This window comes from Dromiciops gliroides, chromosome 6 (genome assembly GCF_019393635.1).
Source record: "Dromiciops gliroides isolate mDroGli1 chromosome 6, mDroGli1.pri, whole genome shotgun sequence".
Taxonomy (NCBI): Eukaryota; Metazoa; Chordata; class Mammalia; order Microbiotheria; family Microbiotheriidae; genus Dromiciops; species Dromiciops gliroides.
This window is the reverse complement of record NC_057866.1, coordinates 181,088,586-181,107,272: the sequence shown is the minus strand read 5'-3', so window position 1 is coordinate 181,107,272 and position 18,687 is coordinate 181,088,586. Positions and strand designations below refer to the sequence as shown.

The window sequence follows — 18,687 nt, the reverse complement described above, 5'->3', positions numbered from 1 at the left end:
ACTCAGTGCATTGATATGTTTTTATTCCCTTTGTATATTGTGATTAAAGAGTTGAATACAGTAATGACTTTGTATGTATTCTTAATTGAAATGAAGCAGGGATAGGACCAAGGGTGGAGTTTTTCCTAGAGTAGGATGAGGGCTAAACCAAGATCTGATTGGGAAAATCCATATCAAAACCTTAGATGACATGAAAAAAGAGTTGTCACCCACAGAATTGCTGAATGTAGAGGGAAAGGGCAAACTAGCTCTCTAAGGATCAGAGAAAGAAGCTCAGTGCCCCTCCCCCATCATGTATACCCTCTGGTAATGAGTAGTGTCAATAATAAATAAATGTGAGCATTTGTTTTATAGCCTAATGGCTAAATAGGTTTGGGCATCACTCCCAAGAATTCCCTTGTAACATAGCTTTGGTGTTGATTTTGAAAGATTAGGGATGGACCCTGAACATTTTCCTTAAGAAACTTCAATTATTCTGCCACTTGTTAGGTTATTAAACCAATTTGTGTTTTAACATTCATTCAATTTACTAGTCAATCTATAAAATAATACTTCACCAGATTAAAGACTCCAGGAGTTAGAAGGGGCCTAAGAAACCATCTAGTCCAACACCCACCTGAACAAAGGTCTCTTAAGCATACCCACCAGCCTTTTATGTAGACCTCTGGTAAAGGGAAACTCATTACTTCCAAATCCTCCCAACTCAACCCATTCTGCTTTTGTATTACTCTAATTGTTTGGAAATTGTTCCTGACATCAAACTTAAATCTACTCCTTTGAAATGTTCACCCATTGCATTTATTCTCTCCTTTGAAGGACAAATAGTGTAGATCTAATCCCTTTTCAATATCACAGCTCTCCTTGAATACAAATTGAAGACAACTATCATGTTCTGGAGTCTTCCTCTTTCTAGGCTAAACATCCCAAGTTTCTTTGACCAGTCTTCATATGGTATGAACTCGTGGCCCTTCATTATCTTGGCTTCCCCTATCTGGATACTCTCCAACTTACTTATGTTCTTCCTAAAATGTGGTGTATAGTACTGAACTAAATATGATTTTGTTCAGATATGATCTAACCAGGAGAGAGTAAAGCAGGATCATCTCCTTCTTCTTGCCTCTTTTAATGCAGCCTAGCTTAGGATGAATGTTTTCTTGGCTGTTCTATCACACAATTGTCTCATACTGAGCTTGCAAACTACTAAAACCCTCAGCTCAATGCAGATGAAATGATTTGTATCCATCCTTTCCCTCTGCCCTTCCCCCACATTGTAGACTTTTAAGGCTAATTTTTCTTAAACTCAAATGTAAGATAGACTTTCTATTTCTCCCTACTAAATTTGATCTCATCCAATTAAGCCCAATATTCTAACTCAGCAGGATCTTGCTAAATCATTCAACAGTTTAGTTGTCCCACTCAGTTATCTATCATACTTCCTTTTAACTTGTGTCCTAAAATACTTATTGAGGCTGCTAAAAGGTTCACTGGATAGAGTGCTTGGCCTGAAAGACTCTTTCCCCCTCAGACACTTACTAGCTGTGTGAGCCTGGACACATTACTTAATCTCTGATTGCCTTGTTTGTACTTCATTCTCAAAGAGGACCAATGATATAAGGAAGGTGATGTCTTAAATTGCAAATGAATTAGATTTAAGTGCGGCTGGGCTGTACAAAGTCACCAACCTCACTCTTCTCCAGAGCCATCTGGGTCCAGTGGCAAGGCATAGATCAGAATGGAGATGGCCCCAGATGCAGTGGGAGACCTTGGCCTTTTTAAGCTAAGGTCTTTCCCAGGTGGAGAAGGAAATGATAAATTACTCCAGTATCTTTATCCAGAAAAACCCATGGATAGCATTGACATTCTATAGTCCATGAGGTCATGAAGAGTCATACACAACTGAACATATACACAAAATTACTTATTTAGAACTTCAAGCAGTACTTTCTTGGTTTAACATAAATAGATTTGCTGAACAAGTTTGTCTTTACCTATTTACCCATACCCTTTGTGATTTTCTGGTCTTAGTAATTAATATTTTCTTCAGTTTTAACAGAGTTTGAGTTCTAAGCTCCTTTCATCCTCTCTTCCCATGAAAACTACTCAGTTCCCTTGATCATTCTGGGGCCTTTTCTGAATTTGTTATGTATTTTTTCAGCCAGTTCTTGATGATCCACAATTATAAGGGATAGCAATGGCATAGGTAATTAAAGTATTTAACATTTAAGTAAGGGACCCAGTGCATCCACCTCATCATTTCCAACCTGGTTGATCCCCTAGACTTCGTCATTGTCTCCAATAACTCATCTTTCTATAAGATTTCATCAAATCCTCAATAACCCCCACCCTTGCCCTGGGACCCCTCTCTCCTTTTTTTTGGAAAGAGTAGGGAGTAGACATTGGAGAGTGACTTCCATATGCTTTACTTAAGGAGGGGGTCCAGTGCAGCCATCTCATTATTTCTACACAGCTGTAGGTCTCTATCAAGCCCTCAAGCCACCTTCTACTCTGTTTAGCTTCTTTTTATATGTTGTTTCCTCGTTAGATTATAAATTCCTTGAGGTCAGGGATTGTCTTTTAACCTACTTTGGATCCTTAGTACCAGGCACTTAATAAATGTTTATTGTATTTTATTGCAATTATACACATAACCCCAAAAGTTCAATTTATCTAATATTTAGACCTTCATACCTAATTTATTGGTTTTACCAGAGTTGTTAAAAAGTTGACTGGCTTGAATTTCATCTTTAGATATTCCTCCTATAAATTCTTCATGAAGGTTTGGATAAACAAAAATCAAGGCAGGCAGGGTACAAGAGAGAACAGAAAGGAAATAGGATGAACAGTAACCCTTGAATAACTGGATTTGATTAAGCATCCAGTATGAACAAAAATTATAAAGAAATTCCTACTGTAGCTGACTTTAGCTGTTTAGCTGACTTGTCTAGAAAGGGTTGGGGGAGATCTCCACTACCCTTTTCTCATAAATATTTGGATATTTTCAAATTTTAGGTGTTACTAGTTATGGAAGTTGAATTTTCAAAGTTTAAGACCTCTGAACCAATGACTTTTACTAGTCTAGTGGAACTTATCTGTCATTGTTCATGAAAATTACCTTCTATGGGGTTCTCTTAAAGTGACCAATGCCATCTCCTTTTCAAAGGGCAACAAAATTGGCTGGGGAACTGGATAACATGAACCAAAAGAAGTGCTTTTGCCTTTAAAATATAACCTAATATCAGGTTCCCAAGAAGAATACCTACTTTTCCTAGGTACAACATACAGTATGAAATGTACCAATGGCTCTATATGTCTTGGGTTAGGAAGAAAAATGCCTGAGCTAACTTATATTTCAGGTCCCTTTGATGTTTGAATATCAGCTGTTTAATGCTTTGAACTATTTAACTCGGTATGAAATTGTAGTTGGCCCTGAAAAAAAGACACATGAAGCCATGACATTCATTGCAGTAACATTTAATATTTATTTCTGTACAGATTTAGCCAAAGAGTTTTTAGTCCATCTTTAGGTTACATCATTGTTTTAGAACATAAGATCAAATTAACCATCTGACACAAACAAAACTCTAGAGGGGGGGAAACATTTTTTTCCATTTTGATGTTTCCACAGTGTCCCCTAACTGTCCATACAATGTACCATCACTTAAAGCATAACTCTAGGGGGGGAAAACATTTTTCCTTTTAGGAGTTTCCATAGTGTCCCCTAACTGTCGATACAATGTACCATCACTTAAAGCATAACTCTAGGGGGGGAAAACATTTTTCCTTTTAGGAGTTTCCATAGTGTCCCCTAACTGTCGATACAATGTACCATCACTTAAAGCATAACTCTAGGGGGGGAAAACATTTTTCTTTTTAGGTGTTTCCGCAATGTCCCCTAACAGTCAATACAATGTACCATCTCTTAAAGCATGGACCTCTCATTTAGCTAAGATTCAACTGGCAAGAGTTGAATAGTTTCTGCATTTCCACAGAGCAGACACAAAAACACACATAATCTTTAGTTGTTACATCAAGAAACACGCAAACAAGAAGTCTTATTTAAACATCACAATAATAATTAATTTTTTTTGTCCATTAAATATTTTGCAGGTTTTCTTTCTTCTCCAAGTGGTGGGATGATGACTATATTCAGCTGCTTGTAAATCACAGATGAAATACTACACAATAGGACAACATTTTACAATGAAGTTGCAGTTTGGTTGACATTCATGATTCTGTCACACAATATCTACATGAAATGGTCATATTATATAGCGGGTCAATAAATGGTCTTTTACTCATTAGGCACCAATAAATTCATTTCCAGAGCTTCTTTTTCTCCTGCATAAATAAATCTGCATGCAATAAAATATATTTGTTGTAAAGCAGCCATAAATATATATATATGTATATTTTAGAGAAGCGTAGCGTTTGTTTGTTCCTTATTCAGCTTTTAGAATGGCAAATTATAAACATAGCAGATTCTAAACACAGCGCAGAAGAGCCATCAGATCTGCTTTTATGCCATTGTTAAGGAACCCATACAAGACAGGATTAAGGCAACAAGACAACATACCAAGCAAATGACAAATACAGTATACCAATCGGAAATGCCTATTAGACAGAAGGCCAGCATTGAAATCAGTAACAACATGGAAAAGATGCAGAGGCATCCAGCTGACAGCAAACACAATTATCAGTATGGTTAGACGATAGACAACTCGTCGAGATCGCTTTCTGATCCGAGAGATGGAGCGAGATATGGTCAGCATCTCCGGCTCTTCTAGCTGCTTTTCTTCAGGTTTAATCACAAAGCAGATGGGCACCCCTGGGATGATCTTACTGGCATTGGTCAGCTTGCACCTCTCAGGCTCTGCTGCTTCCTCTTCTTCTTCTTCAATCTCTTTGGGTGGTGCCTCTGGTGGAGGAGGAGGATGTCGCAAAACAGGTACAACGCATGACTTCTTGTTGTACATCTTGCGGTGTTTTCGGCTTAATGTATAGCTCCATCTTTGGAACTTGGGGAGCTGAATGTGGTGTCCACTGTTCTTGGCCGCATAGCCTTCCATGTCATCCAAGTCATCATCCCCAGTATTCGGATCCTTCAGCTCACCCAGCTCATGCATCTCCTCCATCTCTTCCATCTCATACATCCCATACATTGAACCCAACTCTTCAATCTCTTCGATCTCCTCAATTTCCATTTCTCTCATCGCCTTCTTTCCCCTCCTTCCCCTCTTCCAGCTCCTTCCTCTTCGCTGCTTCGTGTCCCTCATCTCATCCCTCATCTCTCTGGGGCCCCTCATGTCTCTCCTGCCCCTCATCTCATACCTCATGTCTCTCATCTCTCTCGGGTCCCTCATGTGCCCCATGTCTCTCATTTCCATTGTGTCACTCATGTTCTCTATCTCCTCCATGTCCCTCACCTCTCTTGTGTCGATCATGTCCTCTATCTCCTCCGCATCTCTCACATCTCTCATGTCTCTCACATTCCTCGGGGGATTAATTTCTTTCATTTCTATCATTTCAGTAATGTCCATCACTTCTTCAACGTTTTCCATTGCCTCTAGTTCTCTCATTTCCCTTATCTTCCTTCTTCCTCTCCTACCCATCCTCTCTCTCCTATCTCTCCTCTCTCTCAACTCCCTCTTCAGCTCTCTCAATTCCATTATATCCTTCATGTCCATGGTGCCTTCTAAATCCTCGATGTCATCCAGGTCATCTTCATAGTCATCTTCCATGTCACTAGGGTCTCTGCCCATCATCTCTTTGGTCTCCCTCATATCCTTCATCTCCAATGACTCAATCATATCCTTCTTCCCCTTCCCCTCCTTCTTCTCTCTCTTCTCTCTCTCCTTCCTCTCCTTCTTCTCCCTCTTCTCCTTCTCCTTCTTCTCCTTCCTCTCCCTCTTCTCCTTCTCTTCCAGCCTCTTCTTCATCTCCCTAGTAGACATCTTGCAAGTAATGCTCCGGCAAACACTGGTATGACTCACAATCAGACAAATCAGGGGCAGTATGTACTGAACCACCAGCAAACACAGAGAAAAGGCAATTCTGTATGACTCCTTTGGCCAGGCCTCAATACACACATACTTAGGGGCCGTGGTATTTGTACCATTATTCCCATTGGGTTCTACAAGCCTGTAGAAGATGGGAAGAGGGGAACAAATCACAAAGCCAATGGCCCAAGAAAGGCCAACCAAATAACTGCCTTGTCTGATGGTCAAACTCTTGGAAAGGGGATATTTTATCCTTTGGTACCTGACAATAGCAATTGAGATTAAGATTAAAGTTGAAACCAGCACCGATGTACATTGGAGAAAAGGCATAAGACGGCACATGAGTTCACCGAGCACCCACTGATCTAGCAGGAGAGCAGACAGCGTGAAAGGCGAACAAAATAGCACGACCAAAATATCAGAGAAGGCCAAGTTTCCAATGAAGAAGTTTACAATCGTCTTTTGTTTGCATTTTTTCATCAGTGCCATAAGGATAAGCATGTTCCCCATAAAACCAAGCAGACTTATGGTCGAGTACAGCCCAATCACAAAGACCTGCACATCATCTAAGCGGGTCTTATTACCACCATCACCCCAATCAGGATCATAGGATGCCGTGGCCATCTCGGTGCCGTTCTCACTTGGGAGAGTTCGGTTGTCATAGTCCTCGGGCTCTAAATCCATGGCGTAGCCCTGCTTAAAACCAGAAAGATATTGATTAGTGATGTGGAAAAGGAAAAGAGCTAATGGGACTACAAATCGAAATCCACAGAGTGAAACAAAACTTTTAAATCCAATTCTCCTTCCATTATTCTTTGTTCAATTTGTAGGCAAAATCTCTGACAACTTTTAACTCATCCTAAGTGTAGCACTACATAGGCCAAGAAAAATCATAGTAAGTTCAAGTCTTTCATCTTTTCTAATGTGTGACACTGTAGGATACATTGTTGTCTTTTGAATTGTATAGGAAATGACACCGAGTCTGGGTATGTGTGCATTTATGTAGGAAGGTAATACAAAAAAAGATTTTTCAGGTACTCATTAAGATAGTTAGTTCCATGATCAACAGAACTAACATTTATAGGTCCCTGATAGATAAATCAACTTTCAGAAAATCAGTAAATATCTATTTAAATCAGGACCTAGCTCAGATGTCACTTCCTTGCACACGATTGATGCTTGACAAATGTCTGTTGCACTGAATTCATGAAAACTTCTGTGATCCTCTCAAATCAGATATTATCTTTCTCTCCATTGAACTCATAGCACTTGGTGTTTCTTATAAGGCATTTATCACATCCTACATTGTATTATAGCTTTTTCATGTGCTTGTCTTTGACCCCTTACTAAAATATATAAGCACTTTGAGGGTAAGAACAGAGTCTTGTTCATCTTTGTTTCCCCCAGTGCTCGACAGTTTCTTGTGCAACAAATGGATGGATGGATGAGTGGATGGATAGATGGAATCACATAAAAATACCAATAACATAAACATTATCAAATTTATACTGTGTCAGTAATAAGCCTGAAAAACAGGTTGCAAGATGGCAAAACCATTCAGTGACTGGTCTACTCGATCCATCTTTATGTGTTATAATCATATAATATGTTAGTATGATCCATAAACAATAGTTTTGTCATACAGTAGTCTTTTTGTTGTCTGTGCATCAATTTCAATCAGTCAAAAGATTACTAAATTAGTTCAGTCTGAGACCTTAGTCAGTCTTTAACAAAGTCTGCATATTCCTAAGCTGTATTCCTATGCTTTTTATTTGAACTTGGCATAAGAAAACCAGTCCATCACAAAACTGGATACAAAGTTAACACCAATATGAGATTCCAATACCTTTTTTAAGATTCCAAGTTAAGTTAATAATGGTACATTGTTAAAATATGTTCCTTGAATTTTGTATACATTGTTCATATGAGTAATCCTAACAAGTGGAGAACTAAAACTGCATAGAACATAGCATTCCAATATGAATGAGTTAGAGGGACAAGGACAATTCTCTTTTTATAACACCACCACCTTGCTAGCATCCATCTCCAAGGACCTCCATGTTATTTACACTGAAGTCACTCAATAAACATTGAACAAACAAATGAATGAGTGATTTGTCTTTACAACATTTTGATACATACAGCTAGCAAGAACATTGTAAAACAAGAGACTTCTGAGTCTACTAATGTAAATGGTCTTGCTCAGGTTATAAAGCAAGCCAGTGATGCATCCAAAAAGAGAACAAAATTCTTAGTCCAAAAAAGTCTCCTCTCCTAGGCCCTGATGCATAGATATATCCATAAATAAATTATATAGACTTCTGTGTTACACAAATTACTTCGAAACTTCAGAGGATCCAGGATCTCATCAGTGTGGATACTCCCTTCAATGGTGAAGATCGTAACCTATCCACGCCTTCTTATCCTGTATGATTCTTGTCCATATGGTGCACTGGATTGGAGGAACTGGGCTCAAAATCTGGCTCTACCCCTTACTACCTGTGTACCTTGGGCAAATCACTTACTCATTCTGGGCCTCAGTTTCCTCCTCTGTAATATGAGGGGGTTGAACTATAAGACTTTCAAAAGTTCTCCCAACTCTGAGTCTGTGATCTCCTGTAAATCCTCCACAGAGAATCTCCAACATAGCTAGGAGGTTTGCTTATAAGCGTTTTAACCATCCGTGGGTATCAGCACAGCATATGGGCTGTCTATTTGGTATCCCTCCCTCTTTCTTTCTTGGACAGATAGCCTTTCTCTGATTTCTGTGGGTTGATGCAATTAGAACAGCTTCACCTGTAAGCAAGTATTTGCTGGGTTTCACCACATCTAAGTAATTCCTTCCATTTGGATTTCCCATGGCATCCTCCATGATGGTGGGGAACACCTTTATGGAGCATAGCACAGTCTTCCTATTTTATGTCTCACCTCAAATTTCTCTTTAGAGGATCATTAAACAAAGTTATATACACAGCTGTATCTACCAAGAAATTTTTTATAACTTTATCACATTGATGGCAGATAATTTGTTATAATACAAACTTTAAACTTCTGTTTTTGTTCTATTATGCCAAATACATTCAAAAAGATCGCCAAACAATAAACAAAGTGGGATCTTGTTACATTTTAGCCAAATATGTGACTATGAAGATACAGTGTGTGGTAGGTAATCCTCTGGGAAACTCTACCTGCTTCCATCTCCTATTTTCCTGAAGGATCTCTTCAATATGTATTTAGGTTGACACAAAGCTGGGAGATCTCATTACTGCCCTGAATTCTAGTTAGGGTTCAATAATTATAACAGGTGAGAATGCTGAGTCAAAGAGGAAATTTCATATGGATGAATGTAAAGTTTACACCTAAGTTCAAAAATTCAACTTATGGAGTATAACATATAAGAAGTATGGTCATATGGTCATACCATAACAATTTTCATTCATCCAGGACCCCAATATCTGGGGTTTTCATGAACTGAAAATTCTATCTGACTCAATAGTGCAAAAAAGGTAGCTAAAAAGCTAATTTGATTTCAAAGCTAATGTTAAGAAGAACATAGTAACCAGAGCAAGGGAGGTTATAGGTATGATCTGCTTAGATTAAATCTCAAATACTGTGTACAGTTATGGGTACTATGTTTTAGAGAAGGGCACATAAGCTGGTGAAGCCCTTGATATTATGCTTTCTTGTAATCAACAGAAGGTACCTATGAGGTTTAGCCTAGTGGAGAAAAAAAAACTTGGTGGTGTAGGGAGGAAGCAAGGGAAGATAAGTAGTTGCAATGGCTATCTTTAAGCATTTGAAAGGCTAACATATACAAGAGATATTAAAGTTATTCTGCTTGACCACACTAAACAGAACTCAAAGCAATGGGAAGAATGAAAAATTAGCATATGGGTCAGCCCCTGATGTCCTCCTGACCACTGTTTGGGGAAAGGGAGTAATAATATTATCTGTGTAGGGTTTTTTTTAGTCGTTTGCTCTTTTTCATCCTATGAAACACCTTGAAAACTGAGCCAAGTTCTTTAAAACTCTTTTGCTTCCAGCACAGATTTCATCTGTATTGTGTACACCTGAATCTGGTCCAGTCACTCTTCCTGAATTCATCTTCTTAGGAACCATTTCTACTTCCTTCAAATACTGACGTATTTATAGTTCCCTTGAGGTGGCCCCACTGTCATCGATAATAAGATCACTATAGAAACACTGACAAATTGGTTCCATTTTCTACATGATGTTGTCCTTCCCATTCCATCTATAAATGCTCTTGAGGTGGCTGTCTTAATTATTACTCACACCCAGCTTTCTGCAATCTTGTTTTCCTCTTCACTGCTTTTCATTGTTTTATAAGGTAATGCTCCTCAAAACTTTGGACGTTCTTCCTTGTAATATTTTACAAATTAATTTGTATGCTAAGCTGGTATTGCCCTTGGCTACCATGTTTCTCCACTTGGCAGGGGCAAGGGGATCATAGATTTAGAGATTAAAAGGGACTTGAAATCATCCAACTCACTCATTTTACAAATGAGGAAACTGAGGTCCAGAAAATTTAGGTAACTTACCCAAGGTCACATTGGTAATAAAAGGCTCAGGTAATTTCTGGGCACTTTGGGTCTCTTCACTGTGGTTACTGTGTTAGATTGGTTAAACTTCTGTAAGAAATGGTCATTATCAGAGTCTATGTCTTTACCTCTATCCATTTCCTAGTTTTCAGGATCAAACACTTGCTGGAATAGATCAGGTTAGAGCTGTTACAATTGCATGCACTGTCTTCTCGTCCTTTTTTATCCCTTCAGCAACCAATTTTTTATTTGGCATTGATTGTGACCTTTACTCCAATTAGTTGCTGGTTTGACTGCACACATGTAGCTGATTTTAAAATCATTCTCACATTTTGCAGTCTATGAGTGTTTGGTCTTTTCATTTTTTTTTAACCCTGAACCATATTTTCTAACCTATTTTGCCACCATCCTCCCCTGTGCCTACCTTCCCACTGACTTTACCAAGTATCAAGGTATATGTGACTTGGTTTGGAGGGTCCTGTCAAGCTCTTCATAGAATTTCTCTACCTCTTCATCCTCTGCAACAGATGTTGGTGCAAGAGATGCAATTATCTTCACGGTGTTCTTGTTTACACTCATCATGAGCACTGCAAGGCAAGACGACCAAGTTTCCCATGAAATGGTGTTGCTTACGGCCTGTGGTGCATAAAGAAACCAACTCCACCAACTCCTTTATTTTCCTCTCCAAGGAAAACCTGTAAATCATCCTTCCATTTAGCTGAAATTCCTTTACATCTCATGATTTCATTAATAGTGAAAATGTCAACATTAGTGTTTCAGTTCCTCCAAGTAGTATATCAACTCATTGATTTTAGACAAAGACCCTCACAGAGTACCAAAAGTTAAATTAATACTTATATAAATGGTCTAAAACTGATTCTTAGCACTCTCTTCCTTTTTTACTATCCCACCACCATCACTGCAGAATAAAAAATGGGTTACACAGACTGAAGACCATTTTGTATTATTTTTTAATTTCATGGGCCAAGTTGTGGACAAGGAATTCATTTCCTAATGACCAGCATTCTTGTGATGAGCCTCTGTGGAATTAGTTATTATGAGTCTCTAGTGTAGTCAGGCGCCCACTAACAAACTGTCATATATAATGTAAAAGAAGTCATTTGGAGAGAAAGGTACTGGAAGAAGTTAGTTTGGGAACGTCTGAATAACATCCCCCTATTTCTACTGAATCTATGATGAGTTACTTTCTGGAAGTAAATTGCTCAAATTTACAAAATTAACTTATAAATTCCTTAGGTGTCATTTCAATCTAATCAGTACCTATCATTGTCACTGCTTCCATGTTTTTTCTTAAATTATGATTGACACTCATATCAAAAGAAACTTAATATGTTAAATATTTCTTAAGTTTTATTTTTTTTAAAGCACAGTTCTATGAACCACATATGTCTAATGTAAAGATTGGTAATCTCACTTATTTGAGTTTTGAGATAGTCCAGGTCCTGGATATTTCTCCTAAATCATGTAATCAAACTCATTGAATAATTCCTACCTTTATACTTTTTTCACTAACTAGATCTAGCTTTAGATTGCACATCAATTTTAAACATGTGTTTGTGCTTAATATTAAATCCCTCATGTGTCTGATGCTATTTATTTCTGTAAAAAGAGTTAAATAAGAGGTAGATTAATTCAATTGTAGACTCCCATGAATTCACTATGTGACCTTAGATACACTGCTCCCTTAAGCTCTCTTGGGCCTTAGTTTCTTTATCTGTAAAATGATGGGGTTGGATAAGATGATCTTAAAAGTGTTTTGTTTTGCTATGAATCTAAAATGTTTCCAAACTCGAAACATTCCATGTTTCTGTTAATAGAATAATTCATTCATAGTCAATGAATTTATAAATCATACTGAATTAAATACTATCTTAACTTTATTGCCTAAATTCAGCTGACATTCTGAACTAATTTATGATCTGCCTGATACTCAATCCTTGCTTAAATTCTCTTTTTAACAGGGTTATTGCTCCATTTTTAATTCACTCTCTAGAATGAACTTCTACTATGTTCCTAGCTTTTAAAATACTAAATAAATGAGCTATTATATGGTTGGTTATATTCAGTAATGATCTTTTTTTTCTTTTTTGTACCAACCTAAGCAAGAGGGAAATAGGGTGAATATTTGTACAATTGTTAAGGTTGCTTATAGACTGTGTGATTTCGGGGATATTTCTCATACAGACATAGAAACATTAATAACCACCATAACTAAGGTAGAGAAGTGAGATGCCCACTAGGGGCTGAGCCCGTTTTCATGAAAATGTAAACTAAAGTTTTCTTTTTAGCAACTCAATATATATATAGAGGCAAAAAGAATAAACAATTTGGCTTAAAGCACAGGATTCAGACCACCACTGTGGTCAGGAGGGAATCAAACTTAAGGTCATCTCCCCACAAATAATTAACTTCACTAATAATTGAAAATTCTAGATATTTTTGTAAATTCATAGACTTTGTGAAACATAACTATTTTCAATTAAATTAAAGGGCTTCAATTTATCTGTCAGTGTTTTCAATGAAATAATCTGAATAATGGAATGCAATTTATTTATTTACTCTAATCATACTAGTATTCTGGGGAGAAAAATAGACAAACTATGTGTTTTGTTCTGTTTTTACAAAGTGCAACAGCTAATATTTTAGTTTTTGTGACTTGAAAAGCAAAAAGATGTCAAGTCAGAAGACCCAGACTCTAGTCTCAGGCACACTACTTGCTAGCTACAGAAATTTGATAGTTAACCTCTTTGAACCTCAGTTTCCTCACATGTAAAAAAAAATAGGAATAATAGCCATTTCTGCCTGCCTCACAGAATTCCTGAAAGAATCAAATGAGATAATATGTAATAATATGCTTTGAAAAACACAAAGCACTACATAGATGAAAACTATGATTATTGTTGTTATTTCTCAGCCATCCCAAGCTAGGCTGAAAATAGCTATTCTGAAATAGCTACAGAATTCAGATTATTTTTAGAAATTTAGAAATGTCAGGCAACTCTACTCAACTTCCTTTTTTCCCTCTGTCAACATGGTGTAGTAAAAAGAACATTGTACTTTGAGGAATGAAGGTGTAGGTACCAATTCCAATTTGCTATCTATAAGATGTGTGACCTATGACAAGCCACTTACCTCTATGATCCTCAGTTTCCACATCTGTCAAATGGGGATAATAATACTTACACTATCTATATCACAGAATTGCTGTAAGGGAAGTGCTTTGTATTCCTTAAAATCTGCATTAATGAAATGTTAACATTGAAAATTGAACAATTATTAAACAAATTATATAATTAAAAATTTTCAGATATAAACTATATGATCCAGTATACTGTCATGGGTCTTCTAAAACATAATTATGGAATTTAGCCAAATGTTAGATACCTTTAACATAATGCTTTAAAGTGTGTAAAGCATTATAAGGTATATTATCTGATTTACTTACTTCGATGATTTTTTCCAATTCTTTTCATTATCTCCACCTACCTATCTCAGCAGGTGATTCAAAGGGAAAAGTCTTGTGAACCCTGAAGTGCTATATGAATGTAAAATATTATGTTTCCCCTTTTTGGACCCACTTCTGACCCAAAAAGCAAGTGTGCCTTATACACGTGAATGCAAGACAAGTTGTCATTTGGAATAATTTATTTTATATTATAATGATTATTTTAATAGCTTGTCTTCTGTTTCCATTTGTAATGGTGTAGGGGAAAGAGTACTGGATTTTTTTTTTCAATCAGTAGAAAACCTGAGTTTGAATTCTGGTTTTTGCTACTTATTAGCTGAATAACCTTGGACAAATCACCAATCTTGAAGGTGGTCCCTTCCTATTCTAAATCCTAGGATCATATGATATTTGAGGCTTTCTAAGATTTCCTTATAAACAGAAATACTAGGGGAAATAAAGGAAAAAAGGGAGGGAGGAGCACCTTTTAAAAACAATAGGGAATGATGAATATTCTCCACTAAAATACCATTCTAAGGCCTCATTGTGGTCTTTGGGTGTGATGGACTTCTAAAGATTGTGCCAGTAGAGCACAAGATGGAAAGCCTAAGTCCTATTCTGCTTCCACTATGCAAAGGATTATATGGCTCTTGTCCAATGACCAGTATAACTAAGTTAGAAGAGGCTCATCACCAGAAAGGATGTAGGGTGATGAATTTCTCAGGCCACAACAGCTCACAATGCCTGCTGATATCTAGAAAGGTGGCAATCTGCTCAGAGATAGTAGGGCACATAACTCTAATACCAGATTCTTAAAGAATTAGAGTGAACATAATGTTCTGATTACTTCCCCACCCCACCCCGCATTAGTACTGACTCACCCATGCCCACTGGGTGCTTTTCCTTCATTTACTTATCTGTGACCTATTGTATCCCCATTTAGTACAGGGGTTCTTCACAGTTTTTGTGTCATGAATTCCTTTGTCAATCTGGTGAAGCCTATGAGCCCCTTCTCAAAATAGGATTTTTAAGTGCACAAAATAAAATACATAAGATTACAAAGGAAACCAATTATATTGAAATACAATTATCCAAATATTTTTTAAAATCAAGTTCATTGTGACTCATTTAAGAATACCTCCCCAATGGAATATAAACTCATTGAACAAAGAGAGTGGATCAGTTTTGAATTCGTAAACCCACTTCCTAATGCAATACCTGTCACATAGTAAATGCTTGTGGAATAATTCAAGATATATAAAAACAAATGCATGTTATTGTATGTGTGTACACACATATATAGCTATACAGATTTATATCTATATACACATATATACACAATCAATCTAACTAGCAAGGGTTCATTGCCAAATTAAATTTCAAAACAATTCCTTAAATTGACAAACAAAGTTTTAAAATTCATAGGTAAGAAACCCATGATAAAGTTTTCAACATTTTTTGGAGGGTAACCTTTTTTTTTTAATCATGGACCACTTCAATAGTTTATTGAAGTCTGTGTACCACTTCTCAGAATATTTTTAAATGCATAAATTAAATCCATAGGATTGTAAAAATAATCAATTCTACTAAAATACAGTAGAATTTTATTGCATTTCAAATGTAATCTTATTGTATACCAAAATATTACAAACACAATTTCTTATGCCCCAGGTTAATAACCCCTGGTGCCAACTGAAAAGAACTAATATCAAATAAATATTACTATTAAGCCAAATCAATTATTGCTATACCAACTGGAATTTTTACTAATAATGGGAGATATAACTGAATTACTCCAAATTATAAAGCAGACTTCCCAGTTAAAATCAGAGATTTCCCAAGCTCTATTAACTCATTACAGTCAACAGCTTGGTAGTTACTGAACCAATTGCTCTCTTTGAGCTTCCTTATCATTATAACATAATGATATATTTAATGTAATCAGCTATGTTCATCACTCTAGGTCATAGACTATAGAGCTAGAGCAATCTTAAAGAAAATCTAGCCAAATTCCTTCATTTTACATGTGAGGAAACTGAGATACAAAGCACAAAATGGTTCACCCAAGATTAGTTTGGAACAATGTATGCAAAATTACAATGATAGCTCACATTCTTACAACACTTTAGCTTTTACAGAGCTCATTCCTCTCAACTCCATGAGCTGGAGATTTCATACATTACTATTTCCATTTTAAAAATAAGTAAATTGAGGATTTAAGAGCTGACATGACTTGTTCAGGGTCACACAGCTAGTGTCTGGAACAAGTCTCTTGACCACCAAGGTCAGTCTCCCATAATTATCCAAGCTGGACAAGAATTTTTGGAACCTCTTATACCACAATTTTTTTTTATAGCTTTGTTCTTTGATTGGCTTGTCAATCACTCTTTACATTTTACTTTATATCACCTTTTTGTACATGTACATGACCCCTAATAGACTGTCAGCTCCTTGAAAACAAGGGCCATTATATTTCATCTTTGTATGCAGAACACCTAGCTAGGAGCCTTGAACATAATAGGTATTTAATACATTGTTGGTGAATTCTCTAAGTAAAAGAATTATACTACTGGAAAAGACTCAGGTCATGCCCTTCATGTTTTGGAAAAAGTATACTTCAGGTGCTTGCAATTATTTGTTACAAAAGATACCAGAATACCACCTGTTCAACAATTTTATCTCTTCCTGTAAGGCTTCCCTGATCAGCCCCACCCAAATAATCATTTTTTTGAGTTTGTGTATTCAATAGGAACTTAGTTCAATTTATGTGTTTTTTTCATGAAAGTTTTTTCATTAATCTTTTCATGAAAGTTTTGTGAGCTTAAAGTCCATCTTCTTGTAAATTGGCATTTTAAACAAGGGAAACTATATCATAATGGAAAAAGCAAATTTTTCATTTGCTTTTGTAACTTAGAAATCCCTAAAGGTTTTTTCCCTTTAAATTTACCCTACAATTATCCTCCTGATAATTACAATTTTTAAAAATCAATGTGGGAAAAGTCATTTTGGTTATTTTTTTAAGTCTTCTCCCACATTATACTATGATCACAAGTAAGTATCACAATTATTGGGGTGGGGGGATTTTTGTCATATATTAATACAATTGTGATGAAACAAGTATTTTGTAGGTAATTAAAATATTGTGATGAATATATCAACTTTTTCTGTACAATTTGGGATTTAAACACATGAAATATCACTTCAACAGCTCAGATAATAGTACCTTCATGTATATTGACATACAATTTCCAATTTTCCTTCTCATTTATGTCCTTTATTCCCTACATTCACAATCACCAGCCTGAGAAAACAAAGTCAAGACAATCAGGGACTATCATTTTAATCTTTAGACAGTCTTTACATGCTAGTTTAATACCAGGGTATTGCTCAGTTTACATAGATTCTTCATTACTGAAAAGGGAAAAAAAAAGTCTCTTAGGCATAAGAGATCAATAGATAGTTGATGAATGAATGAAAGTGAAAGAAATATTTTTAAATCACCTTTAAACTGTGGCTTACCACAGTTGTATTTCAATATTTATGAATGAATCTACATATGATACTGAGATGAATGGGGTTTTCCTGATCAGAACCTGAAAAAGCTTCAAGTATATCATAAGAGAAGTTAGCACTGAGAAAAGAATCAGACTTGAATTTACTCAGAAACTCTGATTAAGCAGGTTCCTATGCTTAAGATATATTTGCTAGATATAAGTATTTATTATCATAAAGAATGTCAAACATGCAACAGTAATCAAATATATTTCATTATTTCCCTTTTGATAATTACCCCCATTAATAAAGATACCAAACATTAACATTTTACTCTATGTCTACAGAACTCCCCAAATCCTTGTGCAGACATTTTTTTTTAAAGGTAAAACTGATGACATTTAAATTGGAAAAGAATGAGATTAGGATTGCCAGCCACCACCTCCTCTCCCCCCCCCCATTTTTAACAGCTGTACCCTTCCATATTTTAAGTGATATTTGGGATTTCAATTTGATTTTGAGGCGGCAGCATTTTGTGTTGGAAGAGCCTTAGACTACGTTCAGTGCGCCTCATTCTCACTGGCTCGTGCCTAATTCCATTCAAAGAAATACTGAAAAGCTTTGAAGTTTTTCCGTTTCACAATTTGCGAGTGGCTTTGTGCGCACCCATTTATTAGCTGCTTTGTAAAACAGGACAGACATCTCTTAAAATCCCCTACCCATCCTAATCCAGATACTGGACAGGTTGTCAGCTGGACCCACTAGAAAAGAACCCCTGGAGGCTTGGCACAAGGGCACCGGGTGGCATTTTCAGTTTATGTGGCAGAACCAGCCAGGAGGGCGGTGGAAGGCTAAGTAAACACTGGCTGTCATTAGATTAAGAGCTGGACGGAATCTTAGGGGGCATTTAGTCCAACCCGTTTATTTTATGATGAGGAAACTGAGGCTCAGGAAGTATTAAGTGACTTACCAAAGGTCATAGAGGGAGTTAAAACCATATTGTCTGATTTTAGAGACAGCGCTTTTGTCGCTGATGCCCAGCTGACCTTTTTTTCCCCCCACTGGGATTTTGCGTTTAGACTGCCAAGAGGTGCTATCACAGAGGTGACTTGTGTCAACCCTCCCTCTCTTCCTTGCGGTAAAACTGCTAACTGCGCTGATAATGTACTTGGAA

General features: G+C 36.7%; 1 protein-coding gene across 13 annotated transcripts in view; it reads right to left on the bottom strand.

Annotated features, from left to right (window-relative positions):
* Positions 1-3,464: 3,464 nt before the first annotated feature.
* Positions 3,465-18,687, bottom strand: part of NPY5R (neuropeptide Y receptor Y5) — a 174,313-nt gene continuing 159,090 nt past the window's right edge. For 12 of the 13 annotated variants that reach the window (XM_043972947.1, XM_043972952.1, XM_043972946.1 and 9 more), the window contains one exon: positions 3,465-6,689. In XM_043972947.1, coding sequence (XP_043828882.1) covers positions 4,482-6,689 — 2,208 coding nt within the window. In that variant the 3' untranslated portion in view covers positions 3,465-4,481. Of the gene's footprint in view, positions 6,690-10,979; positions 11,143-18,687 lie in introns of all 13 variants that reach the window. The other variant, XM_043972959.1, reaches the window with a different exon arrangement.